Genomic DNA, 27011 nt, shown 5'->3' on the forward strand with positions numbered 1-27011 from the left:
TCATCTGACTTCGTTTCTGGCCAATGATGAGAAAAATCAAGTGTTATATGGAACTTCCAGGCTTTCTCTCTTTTAAAGAGAGAAGGAAGGTGTTCTCCCCCTTCTCTCACTATTTTGTGCTAATGCTGACATGATGGCTGGAGCCCTGGCAGCCAAATGGCAGCTATTCACTGAGGATGGTGGGGCAGAAAGGAGCCTGGGGCACTATGGAGCCACCCAACCAGTGTCTGACTATCTACCACTAGACTGCTGTAGTACCTCCAAGTAAAATAAACTTTTGTTTAAGCTGCCATTATCTGGAGGTTTTTCTTTGTGTGCAAACTCAATTCTAGCTATGCTTTCTTAAAATCTTCTGGAAAAGCAGAATTTTCTTTACGGAGAGAAAATGCATTTCTTATTAAACAATCACCCCTTCACAAGGAGTTCTAGGAGATTTTAGAGTACGATATGCCTGTACTGGGAGAAGGCAAAGGCACCCCACTCCAGTAGTCTTGCCTTGAAAATCCCATGGATGGAGAAGCCTGGTAGGCTGCAGTCCATGGGGTCGCTAAGAGTCAGACAGGACTGAGCGACTTCACTTTCACTTTTCACTTTCATGCATTGGAAAAGGAAATGGCAACCCACTCCAGTGTTCTTGCCTGGAGAATCCCAGGGATGGGCTGCCATCTCTGGGGTCGCACAGAGTCGGACACGACTGAAGCAACTTAGCAGCAGCATGCCTGTACTGAATATGCCAACAGAAAGTATAAGTGTGTGCTGGCTCTTATAAATCTGTCTGAGCCCTTGAAATTATAACTGCTTGCAGTTTGTCTAAGTGCCTTTATTTTCCAACCGCAAAACCCATTTCCAACACACTATAATTAGCAACAGATAAGGGGCATGAGGCAACCCAAAGCTATTAAGGGAATTTCATTCTTCCTTTCAACTTCCACAGCAACCCCAGATGTAGGACAACTGTTCCAGTGATCTGAAACCCCCTGCTGCTCACTTCTCGTTAAAAACTTCCTGAGTACCGTAACATTTCAAAATCATCAGGAGCTTGTAAAGGCTAACAGTGAGCTGCCCTGGGAGAGGAGGTCTGACCTCTTCTGCTAAACTGAGTCCCAGAGTGGGACCCAACCCCATGTGCTGTTCCCCTGATAGGCGCTTGATGAATGAAATCGGAGGCCCACCGTGGCGTCTGTGAGTTTCTCCCACTTTGGCGTGATGAAGTACCAAATCCCAGCGCCGGCTCCAGGCAGGGTGACGCCTCGGATGAGAAGGATCACGAGCACGACGTACGGGAAGGTGGCCGTGAAGTACACCACCTGCAAAAACCACCACGCGGGGGCAGCAGTGAGCAGAGGCGCCGCAGAGAGGCAGAGTGCGATCTCCATCTGGACACGGGCGCCTCATGGGCTATTTTCCCCTAAACTCTTCCAGGATGGGGGACGCGGTAAAGACACTGTGACCAAAGCTGAGTCAGTGAGAGCTAGAAATAAAGTCTCGAGGGGGACGTCCAAGGCTGTGAGGGTGATTCAGAAGTGGCTAACTCCCTGAGAACCAACTGAGCGAGAAATGTTATATGCCCTCTTCCTCCTGAACACCTAGCTCACCCTCAGCTTGAGGCCCCGAATCCCACCATCAGAGATTAATTTCTTTAGCTTAAGTTTTCCATCCTTATTTATGCACACTCACTAACTGAGGCAGCCCAGTGACATGAAAGAAGCATGATCTTAGAATTTGGTATATTTAGGTTCAAATGAAATTGCCCTTCTGGCACTGAGTAGCTATGAGACTTTAGACAAGCTATTCAGTTCTCTGAATCTTAATTTCTGCATCTGTAAATGGGATAATAGCACCTTTCTTAAAAAAAAATAACTGTGAGGATTAAATGGGCCTCGAGCATAGCACTTGATTAGTGACAGATGGTCATTAAATGCAGTTAAATTCAACAGGCATTTATCACGCGCCTACTATCAACTGGGAGTTGTGCCAAGTCCTAGATGCATAAAGATGAAGGAACTCAACCTAGGAGACCCAGGGCCAACGTCTGAATAATGGCTCAGCAGTTCCAAACAGGACACTGTGAAGTCCGGGGCAGGCATGGAGCCCCACCGGGAGCTCTGAGATGCATGGAGATGACACCCGCCTGGATCTTAGAGGCCAAGTGCAACATGAAGGAGGTGACGCCCAGTAGGAAGGCGAGGGAAGAAAGGGGGCAAGGCAGGGGTGAGGCCCAGGCCCTAAACTCACTGGGAGCACAGCACACAGCTGGGGCTAAGAGCCAAGGGGTGCTGGACACACGGACCAGGTCAGGGAGGCCCTGCGTCCCAGCCAACAGAGGCTCCTGGGCTCGGAACAAAGGGAAGAAGCAGAGCGAAGAAACATTTGGGAAATAATACCAACAGAATTTGGGGGCTGTGGTTGAACAGGGACAAAGAGGAAGCACCTTCCTTCTCTGTCGGTCAGACTTTGGAGTGGAGGACGGGCTTGGGACCAGGACCCAGTAGACGAGAGCAGAGTGGGCTGGGAGAGCTCTGACTCTGCACTCGCTGAGCTCAAGTCCCAGCTGCACCACTTATGAGCTGGGCCGTCTGGTGAAGTGACTTAACCTCCCTGAACCTGAGTGTCCACGTGGGCAAAATGGTGATAACGACTACATATTCCTCATGGGGCTTTAGAAGAGCAGGGTGGGACAATCCAGGCAACGCAGAACAGGCCTGGGGCCCTGGGAACAGAAGTGCCCCTTCCATCTTGCTCACGACTCACCAGTGCTGAATTTAATGACCCCGGCAACCCTCAGCTCACGAGCTGGTTACATCCCAAAGCGCATCAGACGACACTTGGAAGGATGAGGCTCAGCGCCCATCCCTGACCACCCAGGCCTCACTCATCCATGACTGGGAGGAGGCACAGACTGAGCACTGTGGGCTCAGAGCCCCTCTGTGCCCACCCACAGTCTGCCTTCCTGGGCACCCCTGGCCTGCCCCCAGGAGGGAGACAGAGCCCCCCTCCTCACGCACTGGCTGCACAGACCCCAGGGCCTGGCAGGAGGCTCCAGCCTGGCAGCCACTGGGATTTCAGGGGACGAGACCAGACCCAAGGGCTTTGGAAGGACGGCTTGGGAGACAGTTTCAGATGAAGATAAAACTCTTGCGGTTACTTAGTTCTTCAATAAATACACACACATGTGTACATTTGGACACATATTTTTGAGCATCTAATACATTCCAGGCACACGCTGGGGAGGTTGGCTGGGAACATGGCCATATTAAAGGGTGGACAGGGAAGACCTCTTTGAGAAGTTGCCCAGGACTTGAAGGAAGTGAGAGTGAGCCAACTGGATATCCGGAAGAACATTCCAGACAGAGGGAACCGCAGGAGTAAAGACCCTAAGAAGGCAGTGTGCTGACCTTCTAGGAGCAGCCAGGCGGCCAGTGTGGTGGGAATACCATGGGAGAGGAGGTCGGGGGAGGGGAGGCGGGCAGGGACAGGCCATACCTTGTAGGGCCTGGAGGCACGGGGGTGAAGACAGGGAGGATTGGGCAGAGGAATGACACAATCTAATATTTCAAGTGTCACCCGGTGGCTACGTTGAGTTTTTACTGCAGGGAGAGCAGTTAGGAGGTCATGGCTGCAATCTAGGCAGAGAACAGCAGTGGTTCCACCCAGGGCATTGCAGAGGAGCCGGGACAAATGGTCAGAAACCAGATACACTGTGCAGCAGGACTTCCTGATCGATTTCATGTGGAGTGAGAGAGACAGGCAGGGAGGAGTTCAGGGTGACCCCAAAGGTTCTGGCCTCAGCAGCTGATGGGCAGAGGTGCCCTCAGCTGAATAGGACAGGCTGCAGGTCAAGGAAAGAAGAGGAGGTATTTCTTCCTCTAAACCCAATTCGATCCCTGGGTTGGGAAGATCCCCTGGAGAAGGGAAAGGCTATCCACTCCAGTATTCTGGCCTGGAGAATTCCATGGATTGTATAGTCCATGGGGTCGCAAAGAGTCAGACACGACTGAGCCACTTTCACTTTCTAAACCCAATTACTTGTCAAGGACAAAGTCTTCCTGTCTGTAGACCAGGCGTGGGCTGGTCTCCTTGTCTCCACACAGCTTCCACCACCCCCCAGGGGCCTCTTCCCTGCCCCCGTGACAGTCCCTCCTCCGTCCTTGCCCCGAGGCACTGGCATTACCAGGGCCTGTGAGGGGGTGGCCTGCTCCCTCCTATCCCCACAAACTTGCTTCTCTCCTTCCCCTTCCACACACAGAGGGAAACCCAAAGGCATCTGATGTCTCAGGAGAAAATCACTCCCACAGGACGACCCAGGCTGTCCTCCCACCTGTCAGATGGGGCTGAGGGGAGGATCGCTACAGGGGCCAGCGGGGCCCTGAGCAGTCTGACCTCCCCACCCCACCAAGACAGCAGGGGCAGGGTGACAATTAAGGAGTATCCTTCTCACCTCCTGATCACATGGGGCCGGTGGGAGGTGAGGATGGGAGGGGGCGAGGGAGATGAGGCAAACAGTGGGGTCCGGCAGAAGAAGACCCCAAGAGTAGCACCGGTCTAACCGCCTGAGACGCTGCTCCCACTTGACTGCTAGGGCTCGGACACAACCATTTCTGGAGCTCCCGCCACGGACCAGCTCTTTGTAGTCCCATTTTACAGAGGAGAAAACTGAGGCTTGGGTTAAGGCTCTCTCAAAGAGTTAAATATCTCACTCAAGGTCTTCCAGCTGGACCCAAGAGCCAGACTTGACATTTTCTAACTCCAAAACCTATTTCCTTCCTTTTAATGCCAGTCCTTGAGCCACCAGATCAGAAATGTGAGAGACGGGGACTCGGGTGAGGCAAGGGACCACCCAGGTGCACAATTCAAGGAAGCACTCGTTCTCACCGGCCCACCCGGCACGGGCGGGAACCTGAGTGTGAACACTGCCTTAAATGTCACACCCTAGGCACTTGTCCGCCGCACCAGGTCTGGCCCTGGTGTGTGGAATGATGCACTCAGTTTGTTGATGGGGACTGCCGTGATCTGAAAGGGTGCACAGTTTCATGTCTAAATCCTGGGGATGCCTCCGGTGTGAGTCAGGTGTTTGTGGAGGTTTTATCACAGCTAGTTTTCCTGTGTCGTGTGGACTTCAGAACGCACCTGTTTCAGGATGGACTGTCAGAGGCATTAAACTTGAACAGTAATGAATTATACTTGGCCAGAGTGACAATGACGGGTTGATCCGAGCATGCTGGCTGACACCTGGCAGCATCGTCCTCACAATGGGAGCCCTGAACAGGTGGTAAGGCCACCTCCCTCCCAAGGCTGTGCCAGCTAATTAAGCAAGCTTTGTGTCCTTGCCATAACTCTCCAGCAGAGCAGCCCCAGAGGTCAGATGGGCTGCATTTGACCTTCGGGCTGCCTGCTGGTCGCACCAAACTCTGGAATTCTAGCTGCTCAAAGGGAGACTGAGGTCTCATAGAAGGCAACCAGCCACCCGTATCTCCTAGGACCCTGAAGAAGAGGACCTGAGCTTATCTTGCTGCAAGAGAAGAAGGACATCTCTGTTGCTTAGAAATGACAGTCTTGGTGGAACTTCAATCACAAAGAAGCCTGCTATAATGAGGATCTGCAACCGTGTTTCCAAACAAAGCTTCATGATTAATATCTGCACACCCCAGGGCAGGAAAATAAATCAGGACACATTATTTCTGGCAGTATTCCTCGTTTTTAAAAATTAATTACTGATCCCTAGTTGGAAATCTTTCTCAATGAAGCAGAAAGATAAGTTAGCAGACCTAAAAGAAATGCTTACTTGCTGAAAGCTACTCAAAACTCATTTCAGAGAGAGAGTCCATGATATCTGGCCCCAAGGATTAACGTCTACATCATGCCAACAACTGATTCTGACACCATCCCCCTAAAAATCAGACTGATTAACAAAGACCGATCTAAGAGAAAATACTCCTCAACCCTTGAATTTGCAGATGTGGAAGAAGGGACAAAGTGCCTCCTGGGACTTGCCCAGCTGGCAATGAGAGCTGATGATGGCAGAACAGGGCAGGAGTGCAAGGGTCCTGATTCATAGTGGGGAGACTTTCATCCCCCCAGTGCAAACGATGAGTCTAGAATTCTGCACTTCCATATTCCTAACAGACTCTCCTTGGGAGAGGACATGTAGGGGAAAGAGTCTAGGCTTTAAAGGGAAACACCTGGGTTCAAAGCCCAGGGCTGCCTCTTAGCAGCTGTATGACCTCAGGCGACTTACTTTGATGTGCTTCAGCTTCTCCATCTGTAAAATGGGAAGAAATGTCCTGACCTAGCAGGGGGCTGGGCAGACTGAAGGCACTAACACAAGAGAAGTACACTGCCTGGCAACAAAGTTTCCTTTCTCTTCCCCTTTTCCCACCAGAGATGCTGCTTTCAAGATGTCAGTATGGCACAGTACCCACTCAATCCATCAATACCACAAAAATGAAAAGAGCTAGTGTTAATTAAGAGCTCCCTATATGCCAGGTATGCAACTTTCACCTAATCTTAGAACAGCTCTATGAGGGATGAACCATTATTCCCATTTTACAGATGAGGAAACTGAGGTTCCAACAGTTAAATAGCTCATCCACAGTTACGCGATTAGAAAGTGATGAAGATGGGATTTGAACTCAGGCTGGTCTGAATCTACAGCCAGCAGCCCATCCTTCCTTGGGTCACCAAGAAGACGGTGTTATCCCCCTCACCATCACCTCTTCTCCCACCAGTCATACCTTCTAGCCTATCCTGCTAGAGACCTGTCTGGCCTTTGATTATGGTTGAAGTTGTCCTCTCTCCATTTCCAGCTATGAGTGATGGTCTTGCCAGTTCGATTTTGGCTGAGCAAAGGTGTGGTCACTCTTGCTAAGCAACCTCCTATCTGGCCCTTTATTCCCACTCGAAGCTCAGTTCCAAGTCGCAGAAGGTGAGGAGACCTGGAAACCCTTGGGACTCATGGGAAATTACTGTCAAGGTCATGTTAACATTTTCCCCATTTTCTTGTTGGCCTAGAAAAACAATTGCTCCAGTCTCATAATACTCATTCAGAGTCAGTGGGGTCCTCAGGGGTCATGTGATCCCAGCTCTCATTTTACGGAGGGGGAACTGAGGTCAGAGAGGAAAAGTGCCTGCGTCTCAGCCAGCAGGTGTTCTGACAGAATCATATTAGAGCCAGCAAGTCTTAGACATCACCCCGTCCAACTGCCTTCGCTTTGGAAATGAGAAAACCGTTAGCTCCTGAAATAGCTAAGATAAAGAAAATCTGCTTTCCACTTACTGACAAAAAGATAAATCAAAGCTAAGGGCAAATGTGAAGCCCAGACAGGTTTCATGGCCCAAGTGGAGATGTCCCTACACAGAAAACACCATGGGAAGGGCTGGGGGGCTAGAACCCCGGCCGGCTCTCTCCCCACCTGATATTCAAGGGCCCCACCCGGCTCAGGTGATCCTGACCAAGCTGCCAGCATCCACCATCCAGGCCCATGTGGAACCAGATTACATGGAGGGCACCAGAGGCCTCACAATCTTGTCCACGTGTCTGGGAGAAGACAGACCGCTCCGTGTCGCTGATGGGTGTCACGTGGGGGCTTGGTGGGGGCTGGGAAGCATGCCCAGCGGGTGAAAGCTGGCACAGGCCCTCGGCCCTGTGAGGCCTGATCCTTCCAAAGTGGCTGCTTCTCATTGTGACCACACTAAGACCTGACCCAGACAACTGGACCATGTCAAACTCCACAACCTATGGACTCAGAGTCCACCATCACATTCTATTCCTTAGGCCTTTGAGACAGTTTGGGTTTCATTCTGAAACATGCAAATGACTCTTAAGGTAATTAAATATTATTGGTTGTCATCAAAGTGATTGGTTAACCATTTAATGGTTTTTTTTTCTAAAGCAACAGGAAGATGAGGGGAAACATTGGGACCCTACTACAAGGTCCTGTGTATCCTGAGGTTACCCACAGGCCCTGCGTGTTGTGCCCTGGAACTAAGCTTAGGGTAGGGATTTCACCACCTCCAAAGGGCCAGCCAAGTGACTACGTAGCAAGAGGGGCCAAGCATGTGCTCGACAAAAAAAATATCCCGCTGGCAGGACCATCACCCTTTACTGCTGGGGGCACATGGGATGGGAGAGTGTTAGGCTCCAGACAGGAGAAAGGGTATGAAATGCGGAGGGGTCAGCAGCGAGGAGAAGGAATCCACTTTCAATTTTGATCTTATTCCAGCTCCTTGGGAGGAGCAGTGATTGAGTTGGCAGCCAGAACAAGATGCAGAAAGCCAGAGCAGTGATTCTAGAGTTTCGGGGGAGTGACTGAAGCATATTGGGGATTCCCATCTACTGAATGGAAAGCCCGAAAGGAAAGGAAGAAAACCCATCACTGACCCCCTGCCATCCCCTAGGAGCCCTGAGAACATCTGTTTCATTTAACCCTTAAAACCTCCTGGGCAGAAAGGCACTATTATCCCATTTTACAGACAGGCATGAAGTCACTTGCCCAAGGCCCCACAGCTACTCAGGGCCAGAAGGAGAATGACACCCACGACCCTGACTCTCTTCCCAGTGCCCTTCCGCTGCTCCACCATACAACCTGCCCTGGGTGTCCCAGAGCTTCCTCTCGGGTAAATCCAGACTCTTACTTTTCCTGAAGTCTTGATTCCTTTTGCCAAGGAAGCATACACAATCACCCAAGCCAGGAAGAGGCAGAAGGCTAGTGGCCACCTGATCTCACCAGGATACTCAATCCCTGCAGAAATCTTCAGCACAAAGTACCTGCGAGTTGAAAGGAGAGAAGTGATGGGGGCAGGGTGGGTAGGGAGGGGAGCAGGAAAAGGAAGGAGGAGGTGGGGGAGGTGGCCGTCTGCAGGCTTTCTCTTCCTGCAGAGCCAGGGAGCATGGAACAAAATCCCAGCATCCCCCAGCCTCCCCACCAGGGGCCGGATTAGATCAGGTTGTGAGGGGTCTGCTGATCAGGGTTCCCGCCCACAGCTGTCTGCGGTGAGACCAACTGAATTTACACTGCTTTTAATTAATTATGGCCCTAAATGACTTACTGTATAGCACAGGGAACTCAGTATTTTATAATAACCCATAAGGGAAAAGAATCTGAAAAAGAATATATATCTGTGTGTGTATGTGTGTGTGTGTGTGTGTGTGTAACTGAATCGCTGTGTAGTACACCTGAAATTAACATGAGGTTGTAATACAACTATACTTCAACTTGAAAAAATTAATTATGGCCTTGGGCAGGCTCTGAACAAGACTACATCAGCTCCACCATCATCAGCAGCTGCCCCAGAGCAGTGTAACAAATCCAACAGCCTTGGGGGTCCTGATGCAGCCCCCCTCCCCCAACAGGCATTACAGAGGTTGATTTTTTATATAAGAACACACCACTAACAGAAACTCTAAACTGCCAAGGATGATTTTGTATGTGCTTTTATATTGTTCTACTCTTTTATGAGAATGCATCCCAATAGATTTTTTTATAACTTAAAAAAACAGTACAGAAAGAATAGAAAATGCTGCTGTGCATTTTAGTTCAGGTTGTGATGGGCCCGTCCTGGGGCTGAGGTTGGCTGAAATGGAAACACAGGGCTAGCTGGTCCTTACTCAAGGAACATATTCAAAGACAGATGACCAGCGGCAAATGGAAGGGAGCGGGCACTCGTCTGTAGTGGCTGCTGGCCCCTGAAGCAGTCCCGGCCTGGTGACCCCTGAATCCCTGGACAGAGGGCAAACGGGGACCATCATTCCTGGGGACAGGAGGCTGCATCAGGGACCATGAGTCACCATGACAGACAAGACGATCCCCTCGACTCTGCAACAAGCAAGTCACAGAGCCGTGGGCGGCGGCGGGGGCGGCGCGGGTCTTTCTGTGACCTGAACCAAGGGCCAGCCAGCATCCAGACTCTGCAGCAGGGGTTCCCAACCTCCAGAATCTAATGTCTGATGATCTGAGGTGGGGCTGATATACCAACTATAGAAATGAAGTGCACGACAAATGTTATGCCCTTGAATCATCCTGAAAGCCTGTGCAAAAACTGTCTCCCACAAAACTGGTCTCTGGCTCCAAAACAATGGGGGACCGCTGCTCTAGAGGGCTGCAGACTTGACAGCTGAGTGTCTGGACTTGCTTGGGGAAGCCAAGGGGCCAGCACCCCTCCTGGTCTAGCTGGGGCCCCCTGGGCACAAGGGTAGAGTAGAAGTCACCAACCGTGGGACCAGCCTCGGCTCCCAAACCTCAGGGGCCGTACTTCCCAAGCACTGAAAAGGTCCCCCAGCCCCCAGGTCCCCACCCCGCAATGAGTAGGCCATCTAATCAATGATTCCACAGCCCCTTGGCCTTCTCAACCACTCCATGGTTTAATAAGGGATGTCGGACAGGCCCAGAGAAGCTCTTGATAACAGTCCCTCTGAGAAACTAAGATGGTCCCAGAGGATTTGCAAAGCCACCAAAAGCAGATGGCAACCCACTCCAGTATTCTTGCCTGGAAAATCCCACGGACGGAGGAGCCTGGTAGGCTCCAGTCCACGGGGTCGCAAAGAGTCGGACACTACTAAGCAACTAAACTTACTTTCTTTTCTTTTCTTTCTACAATACACATCACTTCCCAGGTGGCGCTAGAGGTAAAGAACCTGCCTGCCAATGGGTTTGATTCCTGGGTCGGGAAGATCCCCTGGAGGAGATCGACAATACACCTGACCACATGGATTATGTGATCAGATTTCAGCCAACCACAGGGTCAGGCTCCTATTTCAATGCTCAGGGTGAATCGAGGCCCACCCTCACTGATCGAGGTTATCTTTAGAGGGGATTTGTTTTTCTCATTCAGCCTAGCTGCCCCTTCTGTTCTACAGGGAATACTCATGTGCCCTCGGAGTCCATACAGGAGAGGAAACTTGGAATAGGAATTCATGGTACTCGGGCAAACCAGCGGGGATATAATGGCCACTTCTTATTATCTAAGCAGAGGCTGCAAATAAGGGGCCCACTGACACATGCATCTTATTTGACATCAGTGTTTCACTTTAACTGATTTGCTAACATTTAAAATGAGAGCCATAAGAATTCGTATTTGATTTCCAGCGTCTCTTGTAAAATGGAAGCCCTGGTATACTGGCCCCATGGGCAAGGAGGGTGCAGAGAGAGGCAGCCCATCCCTCAAATCCACAGGTTGGATATTCACTAATTTTCTGGGTTTCTCTCGGAAAGTGTTTTTAAAAAATCTTACTTGAAATACTCTTCACTCCCACTGACGAACGTCTTATTGGCCTGGCTGGTGAAGTTAACCATTGTCAAATTGGGATAGGCGGTCATGCAGAAAGTCGAGTTCTTGATCTGTATTTTGGGATGGTCATTGATCACACAGGAATCTGTTCAGGAGAGGACAGAATGAAAACAGTGAAATCTGTACAGAAAATAGACACTTGTCTTTCCAGCAACTTAAAGACAAAAGCTAAAATATTTCCTAAATATTGGACAGTCACTTTGGGAAGATATTAACTGAGCAAAGCTGGATGCAGATGAATCCCAAAATTGTGTGTTACTCATCCCAGAGCCCCTGGTACCCGCTTCAGCTGTGCCTGGTCCTGGTAACAACAGCGCTTCTTTCTGGAGCGCTCTCTATATGCTAAGCACTTTACATGTGTTATCTACCCTGAGGCTCACAGCAGCCTAGGCTGTGGGTACCACTGCCTCCATCTTTAAGATGAGGAAAAAGGCTCAAAGAGGGATATTAGGTGATTCTACCAAAATCACACAGCTAACGAGAAACAGAAGCAGGATTCAAACCAAGATCCTTATGATTCCACAAAGAATAAATGGCTTGTGGAAATGAATTTTAATCAGACATCAGCAAAGCTGAAGGGCTACTGCCACAGAAGACTCACTAATAAGTTCACCTTGAACCCACTGCCTGGCATGGCAGCCGACACACAGAGGTCCCCTAAATATGCATGCCACGTGCTTCCTGCACACTAACATGAGCTCATGAGTCTGCAACAGGGCTTCTCAACTGGGGACAAATTTGTCCACCAGGGGGCACTTGGCAATGTCTGAGGACATAGTTGTCCCCGTTCAGGGAGCAGGGTGCTCCTGGCATCTAGTGGGCAGAGTCCAGGGATGCTGCTAATCATCAGCAATGCACGGGACAACCCCCACGACGGAGAATTATCCAGCCCCCCTTGTCAATAGTGCAGAGGCTGAGAACGCCTGACCTAGGCTGGAGTGGGGTCGGGGAACTAACCAGATGAGTCGGTGTGTCAGGCACCTTGCTGGAAGCTTTGCCAATTATCCTCTCATAAAAGCCTCTGAAAACCTGGGAGGTGCCTATGGTCATCTTCATTTTACATAGGAAGAAACTGAAGTCTTTCTGATCATGTTACAATATCTCTATGATCCCCTGATTGATATTTTAGATAAAGAGTCCACCAGGATTAATGCCAAAGGATATGTAATGTATAAAGATGCCAAAGTAACACTAACAACAACAACTAACACTTTCACAGCACTTAGTGAAAGTGAAAGTCGCCTAGTCGCGTCCGACTCTTTGTGACCCCGTGGACTACATGGTCCGTGGAATTCTCCAGGCCAGAATACTGGAGTGGGTAGCCTTTCCCTTCTCCAGGGGATCTTCCCGACCCAGGAATCAAACAGGGGTCTCCTGCAATACAGGCGGATTCTTTACCAACTGAGCTATCAGGGAAGCCCTCAGTTCAGTTCGGTTAGAACAACAACACTTACACAGCACTTCACCATGTACTATTTTAAATGTCTTATGTGTCTTAAATGTCTTAGATGATTTGACTTGCATCTGCAAATAAAGAAACTGGGCACAGAGAAGGGCAGTTGCTTGCCAAGGTCACACAGCAGAATCAGGAGGCAAACGGTCACTCTCTCTTTGGAGGCCATGCTCTTAGCCACTCTACTTGGAAGCAGAGAACAGGGAACATAAACTCATACACCTTTAAGAGTCAGGCTGGTGACACAAATGAGAAAGATATAAAATGGAGGGTACAAAGTTATGATAAACAGAGAGCACGACAGAGGATGAGATGGCATCACCGACTCGATGGACATGAGTTTGAGTGAACTCCGGGAGTTGGTAATGGACAGGGAGGCCTGGCGTGCTGCAATTCATGGAGTTGCAAAGAGTCAGACGTGACTGAGCGACTGAACTGAACTGAAACAGAGAGTATGATCTTCCCTGTGTATCTGCAGATTTAATATCCTCGGATTCAACCAACTGCAGACTGAAATGTCGATGGAGGTTGGCTGGATACAGTTTTTGTTGTCCTACACCATTTTATATCCTGCACTGGAACACCTGCAGACTTCGGTATCTGAAAGGGCTCTGGAACCAGTCCCATGAATATTGAGCGATGATTGCACCAGCCAATCCTGCCATGCTTTTCCAGGTGTTCCGATAAAAGATGCAGAAACCCTGGATATTTACATGAAGTCTCGCCATTTTAAAATATTGGAAATAAGGCCAAATTATCTTTAAACACTGTGGACCAAACAAACAAAAACCACGTGCAGCCTAGACATGGTGCATGGACTCCGAATGCGTGTCCTCCATGGCACAGCAAAGCGGGAACTGTGGACTCAGGAATTCCACTAGCTCTGAGAGCTTGGACAAATTCCTTTATCTGTCCAAGCCTCCGTTTTTCTGATCATAAAGAGTCTAGTTTGAAGGCTGTTCCGAGACCCAAATTAAGTGAGACAGATCATGAATGAAACCATCTCATGCAACATCTAGTACACAGCTGGACCTGGTAAAATCTAGCCATAATGCAAATGTCATTGTTACACCTTTTCATGGGGTGAGCATCTCTGATCCTCAACATCGTCTCTCAATTCCACTTGCCAGCCATAAGGCATCTAATGCCTCCCACACAACCTCTCCAGAATATCTGAGGAAGCTGGATAAAATTTAAAGCTGTAATAATAAGAACCCCTTACCTCTGACTGGTTCTTTAGACCACAGGTTTTCTAAACAGCAGTACTACTGACACATGGGATCAGAAAATTCTCTTCGGTGGGGAGGCTGTGCTGAGTATTGCAAGGTATTAGCAACATCTCTGATCTCTGCCCACTACATGTCAGGAACATTTATCTTCCCCTGCCCCACTTGTGACAACCAAAAATGTCTGTGAACATTGCAAAATGCCTCCCCCCAAGTCTCTGGGGTTTCAGAAGCACCGCTTTGGGAGTTCTCAAAACACCTTCTTACCCAATATTATCTTCTTTGATCAAATAACAGTTTCAGGGGGATTCTGAGCTCAAAACTATCAACTATTTACCGAGGAAGCATTTGTTTCCCCCTCGGGGACCAGAATGAAGTTAATTAAAGCACCACTCATGTCCCTTTCCTGTAAGCACAGAAGCTATTTCTCGCCCTCCTGCTAAAAAGTCCAGCCCTCTGTGATTGGAAGAGATCGCTAATGCACGGGCAAACTCCAAATCCCTTGCTTCCAAATCTGCCACAGAGGAACACGTGGGCAGCTTCCCTAGAGAGCGTCTCTGGGCGTGTCTGGATTACCACTCACCGCCGCCGCAGTGCAAGGTCACAGCGTCCCTGCGGCACTGCGGCCTCCTGCAATATCCCCTCTCACCACTGGGCGGCAGGAGCGCGCTTCCCAGCGCACTGTGCCTTCAGGTCCGCCAGCAAAGGAGCGACGGGCCCTGCCGTCAGCGAGCTCTGCGGCTCAGCAACCCTGAACAAAGAACCGTGATAAGGATCACGCTGAACTGGAAGCGGTTGGAAGGATTCTCTTTACTTGGGCAATTATGAATAAATGAGAGCACACCAAAGACTAGGTAGAAAAGGAATCGTTGAATTAAAGTTCTAATGCAAATTAAGCCATTCTAGAAATAGAAATGGTATTTATGCAATTCCTATTTTAGGTGACCCAGCTAGCTCCTAATTTCAAAAAACAGTCACTGGTCTCACTCAGCAAGCATGGATTAGCCCTTCAACATTACAAATACCCAGAGGGTTGAATGTCCTTAAGGAAAACAGCCTCTTTCACAATCTACACCTTAGAAATGTGTGGCAAGCTCTACCAGGGGACTGAGCCAGGGCAGTACCAGGGTCCTGGCATCTAGTGATGAGGGGGGGTCCCAGGCAGTGGTCCCTAGCAGAGCTCAGGGGCCATGGCATAAAGCTGTTCCTGCTGTAAGTGAAGGTCATAATGGCCAGGGAATCTATCCCGCTTTCCTGGGACCAGCTGCCTGCTATCACAGGGTAGGATGGTTATGGGGTTATAAGAGAGTGGATGAGCTTGGAAGGTCATTTGTGGAACACTGCACTAGGAGACGGAGTTTTTCCACTTCCTAAACAAGGACAGTGAAGCCTGGCATGCTGCCGCCCATGGGGTTGCAAAGAAACGGATACGACTTAGTGACTGAACAACAAAAACAAGCCTCTCTCAGAATGGCCATTTGGGAGGCAGCCTGGGACATCATTGTCTGGACTCGCTTTATTTTATTTTTTTGGTGACACTGTGCAGCATGCAGAATCTTAGTTCCCTGACCAGGGATCGAACCCGTGCCCCCTGCATAGGAGCATGGAGTCTTAGCCAGTGGATCAGCATAGAAGTCCTTGAACTCCCATCTTGTCCAGCAGAGAAATGGGGCTACAAAGTTGTCTATGTCTCTGCAAGTCATCCCCTTTTCTAAGTCACTTTAGGACCCCACAGGGTCAATACTTATGAAAAGGATAGCCTGTCCCTGGTCACAGAAAATGGTCAAGTTTACAAAGCCCAGCAAAGAACAGATGGAGGGGTTCCATTGAGAGAGGGGAAATTGAGACCTTCACTTTAAACAAACAAAAAATTTTAAACTACCGGCTAAGAATGAGATAAGATCTTCTAAGCCTGTCCACATGCTTCCAGGGAATAGAATGAAAAATGTTCATTTCTCTCTCTGCTCAGAGCTTGCATCATTTTTATGGTTTGTATCATAAGGTGCTTTGCTGTATAATGTCTTCGCTCTGCCTTTCACGTTCCCTGGGATATTATGAGCCAGAAAAAAAAATTCCACAAAACCAGCAATGCCTGCACCCACATGCCTGGCCAGACAATGTGTTCAGGTTGCTGTAAAAACACACACACACGCTACATAAATGTATATGTACATATACATATGCATTCTCCAGCCATAAAGTAAATGCATGTCCCTGATAGAAGATCTAGGGAAACAGAAAAAAAAGAATGGCTCCAAATCTACCAGGCAATATGCGTGTGTCTCTTTCCTGTGTGTGTTCTACCAGCACATTATTGTTAGTAAAAACATAATTATACTATAAATCTGTATCCTGCCTTTACATTTAACATGATGTGCTGATGATTTCCCTATGTTTTATGAATATTCATTTTTAAAGACTATGAAGCATTCTTTAGTCTTTAAAAATGCACTGTAACTTATTTGAACCATGGAATTATTGAATTTTTGTTACTGTTTCCCATGTTTTCCTAGACTATAAATGTGACTACAATGAACAATCTTGAATAGTCCTCACCTGTGTCTTTGATTTTCCTTTAACAGTAGATCCCCAGAAGTGGTATTACTAAGTCAAAACTACTGTTCAAATGAGCTTTCTTTTAAACTCCATAGAATCTCAGCTACAAACACCTAGACAGATGTCACTCTGCCGAGGCTGACAGAATAAAGCCTTCAGGGGCCCTGGATGAGCAGAGAATCAGGGGTCACTGAGACCCAAATCCTGGTGCTGGCTCTACCTAGAGACATGTGACTGGATATTTCCACCCTCTGAGGCTTTGAGTCCACTTTGTCACCTGCAACATAGTGACCATGTCATCTGCCCCTTGGGACTCATAGGGCTCTTATTAGGAATAGCAGAGACATCGTTTATGAAGCTGCTGAGTAGGCTAAGGAGCGGTTAGGACCACGGCCTTGGGAGGCAGGCAAACTTGGTATCCAATCCTAGGTCTACCACAGAGCTAGCTTATGAACTTGAGCTCTAGATTTTTCACCTATAAACTGGAAATAACAATTAAACCCATATGTTGGCTTGTTGTCCATCCTAACATTGGTAATATGAGTTATTAAAGAGTTTTAACATGGTGGTTGATGAGTAGTAAGTGATGCTTGCTATTACTGTTAAGGCTTACTGGGTTGCATAAATACTAATGGATATTGTTAGCAGAGGGAACAGCGTTTCTAAACTACCATCCCTCCCAAGGGACAGCTGCAAGACACCGATCACCATGACCCAAGAAGGCCCTGACGGAAGTGCCCAGGGAAGCTTCCCTGGAGGCTGGATCAAGGCAACAGCCCTCCCCGAGCGGGGCTCCTTCAGAAAGTGACTTCTGCCCCAGACACAATCCTGGATGGACAGTCTGGGCACTGGGATGACTTGAGGCTTTTCTCCACTCCAGACCCCAGGTCCTGGACAATGCACTTTGCCAAAATGACAACCAGGTTCAGGAATCCATTCCAGCAGCAGATCGTCAGTGGTGAATCTGCGAGCAGCTAGCTTACTGAGTGGGGTTCTCTCAGCGGCTTTGCAAAGGTGGCTCTGAGCTGGTAGGGAGCACAGGGCAAGAAGGTGGGCACTCCATTCCAAACGTGGTTAAGGGAAGACTAATTAAGGGCTGTGGGCAAGCGCCAGCCTGGTGGTTCCTACTCCTGGGTGTGCCTGGGGAACTGTAAACACACAGTTTTACAGAGTACTAGACTTCATCCCCGGAGAGTCCACTTTACTTGGTCTGGGCTCGACTCTAAGTGATGTCTTGATTTGCTAGTTCCCAGGTGATGCCCATGAGCAACAGTTTGGGCTGAGAACCACTGCTCCTAAATTTAGAGTTCATCCACATGGAGATTGTAAAGATGAAGGCACGGAAGCCCAGAGAGTCTCGAGGGGCTCTCACTCCTGGTCATTCCGCGAGTGGGCCCCACACCAGCTGCTGTTCAGTCGCTAAGTAGTGTTGGGCTCTTTGGCACCCCATGGACTGCATCATGCCAGGCTTCCCTGTACTTCACCATCTCTCCGAGTTGTTCCAATTCATGTCTGTGAAAGTCCCCACTCCAGGGAATCCACAAAGCCTCATTCTGAGCGCTTCAGGTGCCCTGGGTTTGAATTTGATGAGCATGTCTCTCCAGTGTCAGTTCTCCTGCAACCTCGTCCAAAGGGCCGCCAGTTGGAGGCTGGGTGTGTTGTGGGCATCCACGCATGGGTGTGTAAAAGCACTCCAGTGTGAGTTCCCGCCTTTAGGAATGTGCCTCTCTGGAGGGGGTGGGGTGGTTAGGGATGTGTCGTCTTTCTCTCTTACACACTCAACGCATGTAAGTAACTTCCTTGTTCTGCAGCGTGCAGACTGTCCAGGCAAAAGAGCTGGGTTGGGGGACCGACACTAAGAGACACAGGATTCTGACTGCTTAAAGGGAATAACAGACGTGCTGGGGAAAGAAGAAACTGCGTGCTAACTGGTGTTCATGAAAATGATCAGCACCTTCAAAGGCATCTGGTACTGGCACCTTCTATCTGTGTGCTTTCCAACTCGGATCACATCCTCCACTTCTTTTCTCCTTACAGCAATCCCGTGAGGTAAGCAGATGAAGAATGGTAGCATTTCTGTTTTTCAAATGAGGAAAACTGAGACCCAGAGAGAAGTTACCTGACGCAAATGCACATACCACCAGGGGCAAAACGCCTTACACACCGGAAGCCTTGCAGCCACTCTGCCCTGCCCCTCCGCACTGCCACACTTTTGCCCTTGACCTACCAAACTGATGGTTCCCCCAAGCCCCCGAGCCCCAGAGTGTTTCAGGTCTGAACAAGTGTTCCCCAGGAACACTCCCCACCTCCCCAGATGGCCTTCCCTCTTCTAAGCACTTCGCTATGTTCCTTTCTATCAGAGGTCTGTAGGTCAAGCGTCTCATGTGTTTACCTCATGCTCTGGGCAGCATCGTGTGAAGTGTGGACCCAGGCTCACATGCCTCACTCTCCTAGACTCTAGACCTCATTGCTTTACAGACTGTACCATGTGCACGAGTCACCAGGGGACACCACTGTAGCCAAATCTAGTAAGTCAGACTACTTGGTGGACTTGTAATTCTACATTTTCAACAAAGACTCCAAGCTATTCATGAGCAAACAAGAATTTGACTACCCAGCCTAGGCCATGAGTCTCTTAAATATTAGAATTAACCATATTCGAGGGTGGTTTTCATCTCTGTACCCCCAGCATCTAGTATAGAGCCTGCAAACATAATAGGTGCTCAGTTCATCCTCCCCGAATGAATGAATGAATGAATGAACGATTCGCCTGCTGCAGGTATATCCAAACTTACCTAATAAAAGTTTGGTTTTGTCTTTGCATTCCGGCGTGTTCCAAGGGTTGTTGCAGGAGCCCCAGGGCAGCACAGACACAAAGGAGGCAAACAGGTAGAAAAGAGTGTAGCAAATAATCACATTGTAGTATATGGCTATTAGGACGGAGATGATCAGCATTGCGATGCCACAGCCTGTGGAAGCAAAAGGTTCAGGGATTCGTTTCCTCCAGATCCTGTGGAATCCTTAACGGTTGGGCGCAGGGGAGGGGAATGTGGGTGCTGGCTCCCTCTTACAGACGGACACATTAATAATGGAATAGACTCTGTGTCTACAGGGACATCAAGACATTCTGCCAGGAACAGGGTGATGCCAGAGATGATCTTGGGCCATTCTTCAGAGGGCCCCAGTGGTGAAACTGATCAAATAGAGAAGGAAGGAGTGGGTTCTCCCAATCACAGAAGCAGGTCTCACTCCCTGGGGCCCTTTGGTGCCAGAGAGGGCAGGGAAGGGCTGAGGCAGCTGGGAAGCAGGAAGCACTCACCTTGCAGGGCTGGGATGGCCTTCCACACAGACACCGGCCCCTGGCTGGCAAACTGGCCCAGGGACACCTCTAGGAAGAAGATGGGCAACCCTGCCAGAGCCAGCATCATTAGGTAAGGGATGAGGAAAGCACCTTGGAAAGAGAGAGTAGGAGGTGAGAGCTCAGAGAGGCCCAAGCGGGCAGGCTCCATCCTCCCCCTCAGGAGCGAGCTCCCTGCCTTCTCCAGGAAGCTTTTGATATTCCAGCTCAACCGAAGCACCCAGGGACATATAGGAACCATCCTCTAAACAATGCCAGGGTACCCTGCAACCAGACAATTTTTTTCAATTCCCCATTGGATGGGTCATTGAGGGTTGCATGCTGAGTGTGCTTTATTCTTTTCTTTTTCTTAGTCTAGTACTTCAACATTCTCAAATTAAGCCCTTCCTTCCAATGTTCAACAAATCCACACTTCTGATTCACTGCTGGACTCTGTTTTGGTGACATCTCATTGGCATCCCAGCTCTCCAAATCTGCTAAGCTAGACTGCAGGGGCCCTTGACTTGAGTCACCTGTACACCTTCTACCAACCAGATGCATGGTAGGGACATCTTTCCCCCCTACCTCAGCCTTCACACAGATCTCCACTTCCTTCTCCATGTGAGAAGTCCCTTCCATCCTGCAAGGTCAGTCAGTGCAAATGCCTCCTCCTCCAGGAAGTCTCCCTTCTCTACCCTCCCACAGCACCTCCCCTCCCAACACCAGGTACTTGACAATATTTATGTGGGTGTCTTATCTAGACTGTGGGCTTCTGATGATGTTGATCCTTCCTTTCTGTTCTCTAGAACGCCCAGGCCAGGGCTCCGGGAGCTGGCAGGTCTCCAGAGACTGGCTGAGGGTTCCTGGGGGTTCTTCATCCTCAAGGATTCTTTGGGGTTGTTTGGTAGGAGCTTGGGGAATAGCCATGATCTTTGAAAAGGTCTAGACCAGGGAGGCCTGTTGCACAGTCAGAACCAATTTGGGGACTCATGACAGAGTCCCAGAACACTGGGCTCCACAGAAGGAAAGCTGATCTTTCTCTTGCCAGGGCCTCTCCAGAGGAGGAAGGCCAGGGACTGCTGGGGAGTAAAACCGGGGCTCTGGCTTTATCCTCTCCTGAATGGGTTTTAGAGAAAGATGTGGATCGTGCAACCCTTCTCTTTTGTTCCTGGGAGGGAGGAAGCAAGCGAGCCCTCCATCCCCTCCCCTCCATCCCCTTGAAGGGGCTGGAGCCGCAGTGCTTGCGGAAGAGGTTGCCTCCCCTCCTCGTGGCCGGACTCAACTCCCCATGCAGCCGGGCACTTTGTTTTTCCCAGATCGTGGGCAAAGGGCGAGTAAAGCTCGTCCAGCAGAGCCTCTGGCTGCAAAGCTGCCGTGCTCCCTGGACTGGAACCCCCTCCCTCACCCACCCTGGCTGTCCGCCGCCTTTTCTGGCACTGGAAGCTTTATCACAGCACCCTGGTCTGGGGACTCCCTGCAGAGAACGAGCGAAACACAGCTGGGGCGGCAGTCTTCGTGTAACCAGCGTGCTTCTTCTGTTTCCAGGGCACCCCTCCCTGATCGTAACCACCCTGCCCTCCTCATAAATACTTGTCAACAGTGTCCTAATTTGGAATCAGGGGGAGGGGTGTTAACATATTTTTCCGTTTTCATCATCACGTGGCTGCACCTGTCCCTCCTCCCTGTACCTGGAGAGCTCACCCAGAGACCAAAAAACAAAGAAAGAAAGAAACAAAACCCAAACCCTTAAGCTGCCTAACCCGATGGGGTGAGGGGCGCATTTCTTATCTCCTTGGTCCAGTTGAGAAGCTGTGAAAGAGAAACTGAGGCGCAAATTCCTATTTGTAAAGGGGGCTTGGCTTAGCCCCACCCTGTGGTGCCTCAGTGTGGCCAGGGCAAGCAAAGGGGACCCTGGATGTGCCGGGTCCCTCCTCAGTGGGTACAGGAGAGGCACAGTGGATCCTAGAGGCCTGGCAGCTGGCACGTGAGTGACTGGCACCCACCCCATTTTAGAAACGGTTTTCCTTCCACCCAGTGAGGACAAATGCAACGGAAACCGTTTTTGCTAAAGTCAAAATTAGCCCTGCTTGCTCCCAAGAGGACGTATCTGTGTGAGCACTTCCACTGGATTCTCAAGACCACAGCCCCTCGCCGCTCTGCACCCACCTCCTGGCTCGCCTGCATCCTGTCCTCTGCACGACCCAAGTGCCCAGCAGGCTCAGATTTCCAGGTTACTATCTTACCACGTACTTAATTCGATGTCCGGGACGGCACAGCTCCTGGCTCTAAAACTATTCACGTGCGAGGAGGGCATCAGGTACCGAAATACTTGTGGGCTAAATTAGGATTTATTTGAACTCGCCTGCATCAGTGTTCACCTGAATCAGGACCCAGCCTCCCAAGTGGTCAATGGGGCCTCGTGGAAACCCATCTCTCCCCTGAGCTCCATCTCCAGATAAAAGCCTCCTGGATCTAGCACCAACCAGGTATGGTAGCTCCTGCTCTCCAGCTTCCCACAGATGCCTATAGGGGATGGAGCTGGAGTGTGAAGGGCCTGCCCAGAGCCTCCTCTCTCAGCCTGAGTCCCCAGATTTTGTATCTCCTGCTCTGTGTCCCCCGCCAGCCCACAAGTGCCCGCCCAGCCTGGGGGAAAGAGCGGAAAAGCCATACCTCCCCCGTTCTGGAAGGCCAGGTAGGGAAACCTCCAGACATTGCCCAGCCCCACTGCGTACCCCACCATGGACAGGATGAAGTCCAGTTTGCTGGACCAGTTCCCTCGGGCCTTATTCTCATCCCCTTGCTCGTCCTCCTGGGGGCGGAAAAGCACATTGTCGGATCACAGCCCTAGGTAGGTCGGCAGGCAGGTCCCATTCCACCCCTCCATCCCTCCCCGCTCAAAGCTGAGGGTCCTTCCCAGCAAGCAGGCCCCCACTTTTCACACGAGGATGCATCGGCAGGCAGGGCCCTGACCCCTCAACCCTGCACGCTTTCAGCAGGCAGGCTCCCAATTCTGATGTGAAGATCCATTTCAAGAGACTCTTGAACCCCCTCTTTCCCCAAATCCCGCAGTCAAGTCACACCAGCAAGCAGCTTTCCCCAAACCTTGAACCTGTAGGTTGATTGCAAGCAGATCCCTCCATCCCTAACCCCTCACCAAGAGTTCCTTTGGCAAGCAGGCCCCAATATCATGCCTAGGGTCCCCAGCAAGCAGGTTCCTAAATAACCCCTACCTCCCCAAATTCCTCAACACACCCTTTTCTCTCTCTCTCTCTTTTTTTTTGGACTCCATGCTAAGGCCAGAAAGAGAGCTGCAATTCCTGAAGCCAGCCAGAGCCCCTGCATCACTCTCTCCAAAGCCTACGGGCAGAAGCTGCCTCTCAGCTCATTAAAGGGGCGCCTTTCAGCTCTAGGGAAAGGGAGATGGGAAGGAGGGAGCTTTAGGGGTGAAACAAGAGGGGGACGGATAAAGACATGGAAAGAGACAGGACATCAAAAACCTTGAGTTCTGGTCTACACTTTATCCTACCCAGCTGGATAACCACAGGCAAGCCACTGGCTCTCTTGGAGCTTCTGTGTCCCCATCTGTAAACTGAGGGGTTCAGAATCACAGTCTTCCGAGGCACCCTCCCGCTCCTGCAGTCTATGGGTTTGAGGGTCTCACCTCTCCAAGCACACACTAAGATGCTCTATTTGGGCACTCTCTAGTTCTGGAATGCCTTACTGCAAAGCAGAAGGAAAAACTGCAAATAAACTCAGAAAGTGTTCAGGACACCCGGACATGACACAGAGCTTCCAGGGACCTGAGCCCTGGTCCTTCTCAGTCACCTTCTCCCTCCTCCGTTACCCTCCACCTCCTATTCTAGCATTCTGGCCTGTCCACACTGTTCCACAGGCCATGGAGGATAAAGAAGCAGCTGGCAAGATGGGAAGAAGATCTAGGGGAGAGAGGAGGAGGGGCAAGGTGGGTGGCAGAAAGACAAGGATCAGAAAGATGGGCAGAGCTGAAAATAGGTAAGGGCAGGGCTTGATCTACACTGCCCATCTTTAATATCCCCGCTACACACCTCTCACACACATACCATCTCCAGCTCCCTCCCCCTTCAATTCTTCCAGGGCTAGAAAGGGTGGGAGTTCCGGCTCCTTTTGCCGCAGTGCGGAGGTTAAGCAAGACATGTGAGACAAATTTTCTGCCTCCACCTGGGGTCACACTCTTGGGCACATGCTGTCACAGGCAGTTAATGCAAACCCTCCAGAGGTTCACCCCAAGAGTAAGGGCGAGTGGGAAAGCCTAAGCTTACATCCATTTCTAGTTATTTCAACAGCTGAGCTCTTGCTGTGTGGATAAGCGTGTGTGTGTGTGTGTGTGTGTGTGTGAGTCTACAAACACTAGAGTAACGAAGAAGGGCTACATAAACCCTAGATCTCACACAGGGAGGTGTGCAGGTTCAAGAACCCCCCCACTGGATACACAGGCTTAGCCCTTGAGCTAAGAGGAGAGGAGGCTGTGGAGAGGCACACAGTGGGAAAGGACGAGCTGAAGTCTATGAAACAGGATGGAGGGAAGAAATCAGAGAAGGAGGGGAGAGACTGGAGGGAGTGGGAGAAGACAAAAGCCCATATGGGAGGAGGGCCACCAGCAACAGCTGCCTCCTCCCCCACTCAGGACTGGGATTTGTTTTGTGGGTTTTTCATGCCTCTGGTTGAATCTAAAGGATCAAATGCACAGGTGAATCCAGGTTTGTAGGGCCTGGAGCTTATACAATTGAGAGGAGTACTCTAAGAAAAATATATACACGAAATTTGGTACAGGTTTTGGAAAAGATAGGCTCTGAGGCTTAAACTTCAGTAGCGGCCTCATATAAACTACTTATCAAAGGAGTTATCACGATTATTGTAACTTGCAGTACAAAGCCCACAGGACTAAACCATCATTCCTCCCTTCCCCTCTGGCCAGGTTTTTCTCTGCATTTTCTTCTCCTTTTTAAATTAAGTTAAAAAAAAAAAAGATCCAGTGGTTAGCAAGAAGGGGAGTCCTGTCTGCAGAAAGGGGGAGGAATCTAAATGCCTCAACTGCGTGATGAGTCTGCACCTGGATGGCCGCTACCACTGAGGCTGGGAAGGAGCAGATAATGGCAGCTCCCGAGGTCTCAAGCCCTCTGGCAGGGTTGCGGCAGCCCTCCTGCCCCGAACTAGCGACCCCTCAGCGCAGTGCGAGTTTCCGAAGCCCCAAAGCTGCCTCCCGCATCCATCACCTGGCACTGCCAACCGGTCTCCCCATCAGCACACGTGCACCCGCTTGGGCCTGGCTCGCCTCTCCCGCGGCTGGGGAGCAGGAGGCGGCGCGGCTCCAGCCCGACCTGCTTACCTGGGTGGCAGCGGTGGCCACGCTGCCCGGGAGCACGGACGTGATTCCATCCGTGCCCAGCACCACGGTGCTCTGGCTCATATTCACCCAGCCTACGGCCGGGGTATTGTTCCGCTCCAGGGTGCCCTTCCCCACACTCACATTCGCATCCCCCTCCAGGCCCCGCAGGGCCGTAATCTTACAAGGCAGCGCGTTGCCGGGCCCGGCTCCCCCTGAAGGAGGGGCGGTCTGCGCACCGTGCGCCTCGCTCCAATCCCGCAGACCCGCCGAGGCCGCCGGCGACCGCAGGCTACTCAGTTTGCAAGCCCCCGCTCCTCCGGGCCGCTCGGCCTCGCAGGCTCGCGCGTCGGGGGCATGGAAAGTTTGCGCGCCGGTGGAAGCGGACCTGGGCACACGCGGCGGCGGCGCGGCGGTGGCCGCGGGAAGCTCCTGCTCCGGGCTCGTCCTGGGTGCGCACGGGCCATCGTGGTGGCCCGAGGGCACCGCCGCCTCCAGGCTGTTGGCTGGTTGTTTATTCATTTCCTTGGGAGCACTGCAATCCTGCGAACACAACGTGAAGTTCGTGCAAAACAAGTCACGGCAGCCTTAAAAAATACCTGTATCCACATATAGAGACGTTCACAACTCAGATCCAGACAGAAGATCCAGGGAACAAATTGGAATCTGGATTTTTTTTTTTTTTTTCCCTTCTCCAAGAAAAACTGTAATCAGTATTTCTCAATCTGTCTCCCTTCAGATGACATAAGGAAGCTAATATTCTCCTCCCTGATAGAAGGTGAACTAAAAAAAGATGCAGAAGTGTTTTTTGGAAGGGGGGAGAAAAGGAGGGTGGAAATAGCCCTACAGCCATGAGCTCCTCGCCTTCTTTGGATTTCACATCATGGCTTTGGGTGCCCACGGTCCCCATCACCATTGTAGAAAGATTCTTTAATTTTCCGCCCCATTTCCTTTGTCATTCAACAATGCACATTTGCTGCTTTTTTTTTTTTTTTTTTTTAATAAGCGATAGACAAGCTGTGGCCACAAAAGCTGATGCCCTGGCACCTGCAAGTGTCTGAGCCCAAATCTGTTATGTGAATCCCAGCGATCCCAAAACTACCCACACCTGCCAGGTAGTAAAGGCAAGGATAAGGAAAACGACCAAACAGTAACAACAACCCCGCAAGAACAACAATAAGCCAGATTTAAAACACAAGACAGTAACCAGGTTTATTTTACACAGCCTACATTCACTTCCAGATTCCTAGATATGCAAAAGAACCTGAGAAGATTTTTGGTCCTCCCCACTCCCCAAGAATAGCTATTCACAAGAGTTTAATACCCATGCCCCTATACTGGCTTAGGAACTGAAACTCAGGACTACTAATTTTCACTTGCTTTCTCCCAATTGAGAATGAAAATAACTGCCAGCAATATATATATATATATATTTTATCCACTTTCTCTCTTCATGTTATCTTTCAGGGCTTCATAAATATTAGTACCACCAATTACTATTATACTGTAAGAATAATCATATTACCTTCACCTCAGCCATACCTAACCTTCTTGCACAAATGCATAGGTCAGAACTCTTTAATTTGCACCAAATTAAGTATCTCAGCTCCAGCCAGCATTCTTATCTCAGTAGCCTCTAGTACTCCGTGGCTCTCTTCAGTATTGGCACCTGGCTTTTCAGCACCAAGGACAGTTCCCAGAAGAGCGGGATTAGGAGACACTTCCAACCTCTTAGCTCCAGCGCCTCAGAAACCTCTTTCCCACCCCCAGGTGATGCTTACAACTATAATGTAC

The 27011-nt window shown here is 50.1% G+C and overlaps 2 protein-coding genes across 2 annotated transcripts in view; both read right to left on the reverse strand.

Annotated features, from left to right (window-relative positions):
- Positions 1-20117, reverse strand: part of SLC6A5 (solute carrier family 6 member 5) — a 50146-nt gene extending 30029 nt beyond the window's left edge. The window contains exons 1-5 of the mRNA XM_019954488.2: positions 19838-20117; positions 19314-19487; positions 11227-11368; positions 8632-8764; positions 1173-1307 (exon numbers count right to left, since the gene is read on the reverse strand). Of these exons, the coding sequence (XP_019810047.2) occupies positions 1173-1307; positions 8632-8764; positions 11227-11368; positions 19314-19487; positions 19838-20117 (864 nt within the window). The remainder of the gene's footprint in view (positions 1-1172; positions 1308-8631; positions 8765-11226; positions 11369-19313; positions 19488-19837) is intronic.
- Positions 20118-22229: 2112 nt separating this feature from the next.
- Positions 22230-25970, reverse strand: LOC139180556 (sodium- and chloride-dependent glycine transporter 2-like). The gene is made up of 2 exons (XM_070782403.1): positions 25221-25970; positions 22230-22664 (listed from the first exon to the last, which is right to left on the reverse strand). The coding sequence occupies exons 1-2, from the start codon at positions 25737-25739 to the stop codon at positions 22239-22241; spliced, it is 945 nt and encodes a 314-aa protein (XP_070638504.1). The 5' UTR covers positions 25740-25970; the 3' UTR covers positions 22230-22238.
- Positions 25971-27011: the final 1041 nt, after the last annotated feature.

This window comes from Bos indicus, chromosome 29 (assembly GCF_029378745.1).
Source record: "Bos indicus isolate NIAB-ARS_2022 breed Sahiwal x Tharparkar chromosome 29, NIAB-ARS_B.indTharparkar_mat_pri_1.0, whole genome shotgun sequence".
Classification (NCBI taxonomy): Eukaryota; Metazoa; Chordata; class Mammalia; order Artiodactyla; family Bovidae; genus Bos; species Bos indicus.

Coding starts and splice junctions, on each gene's coding strand:
- LOC139180556 (XM_070782403.1), bottom strand. CDS start 25,739: ATGAATAAACAACCAGCCAACAGCCTGGAGGCGGCGGTGCCCTCGGGC. Junction 22,665..25,220: donor TGGCCACCGCTGCCACCCAG/GTAAGCAGGTCG, acceptor TTCCGCCCCCAG/GAGGACGAGCAAGGGGATGA.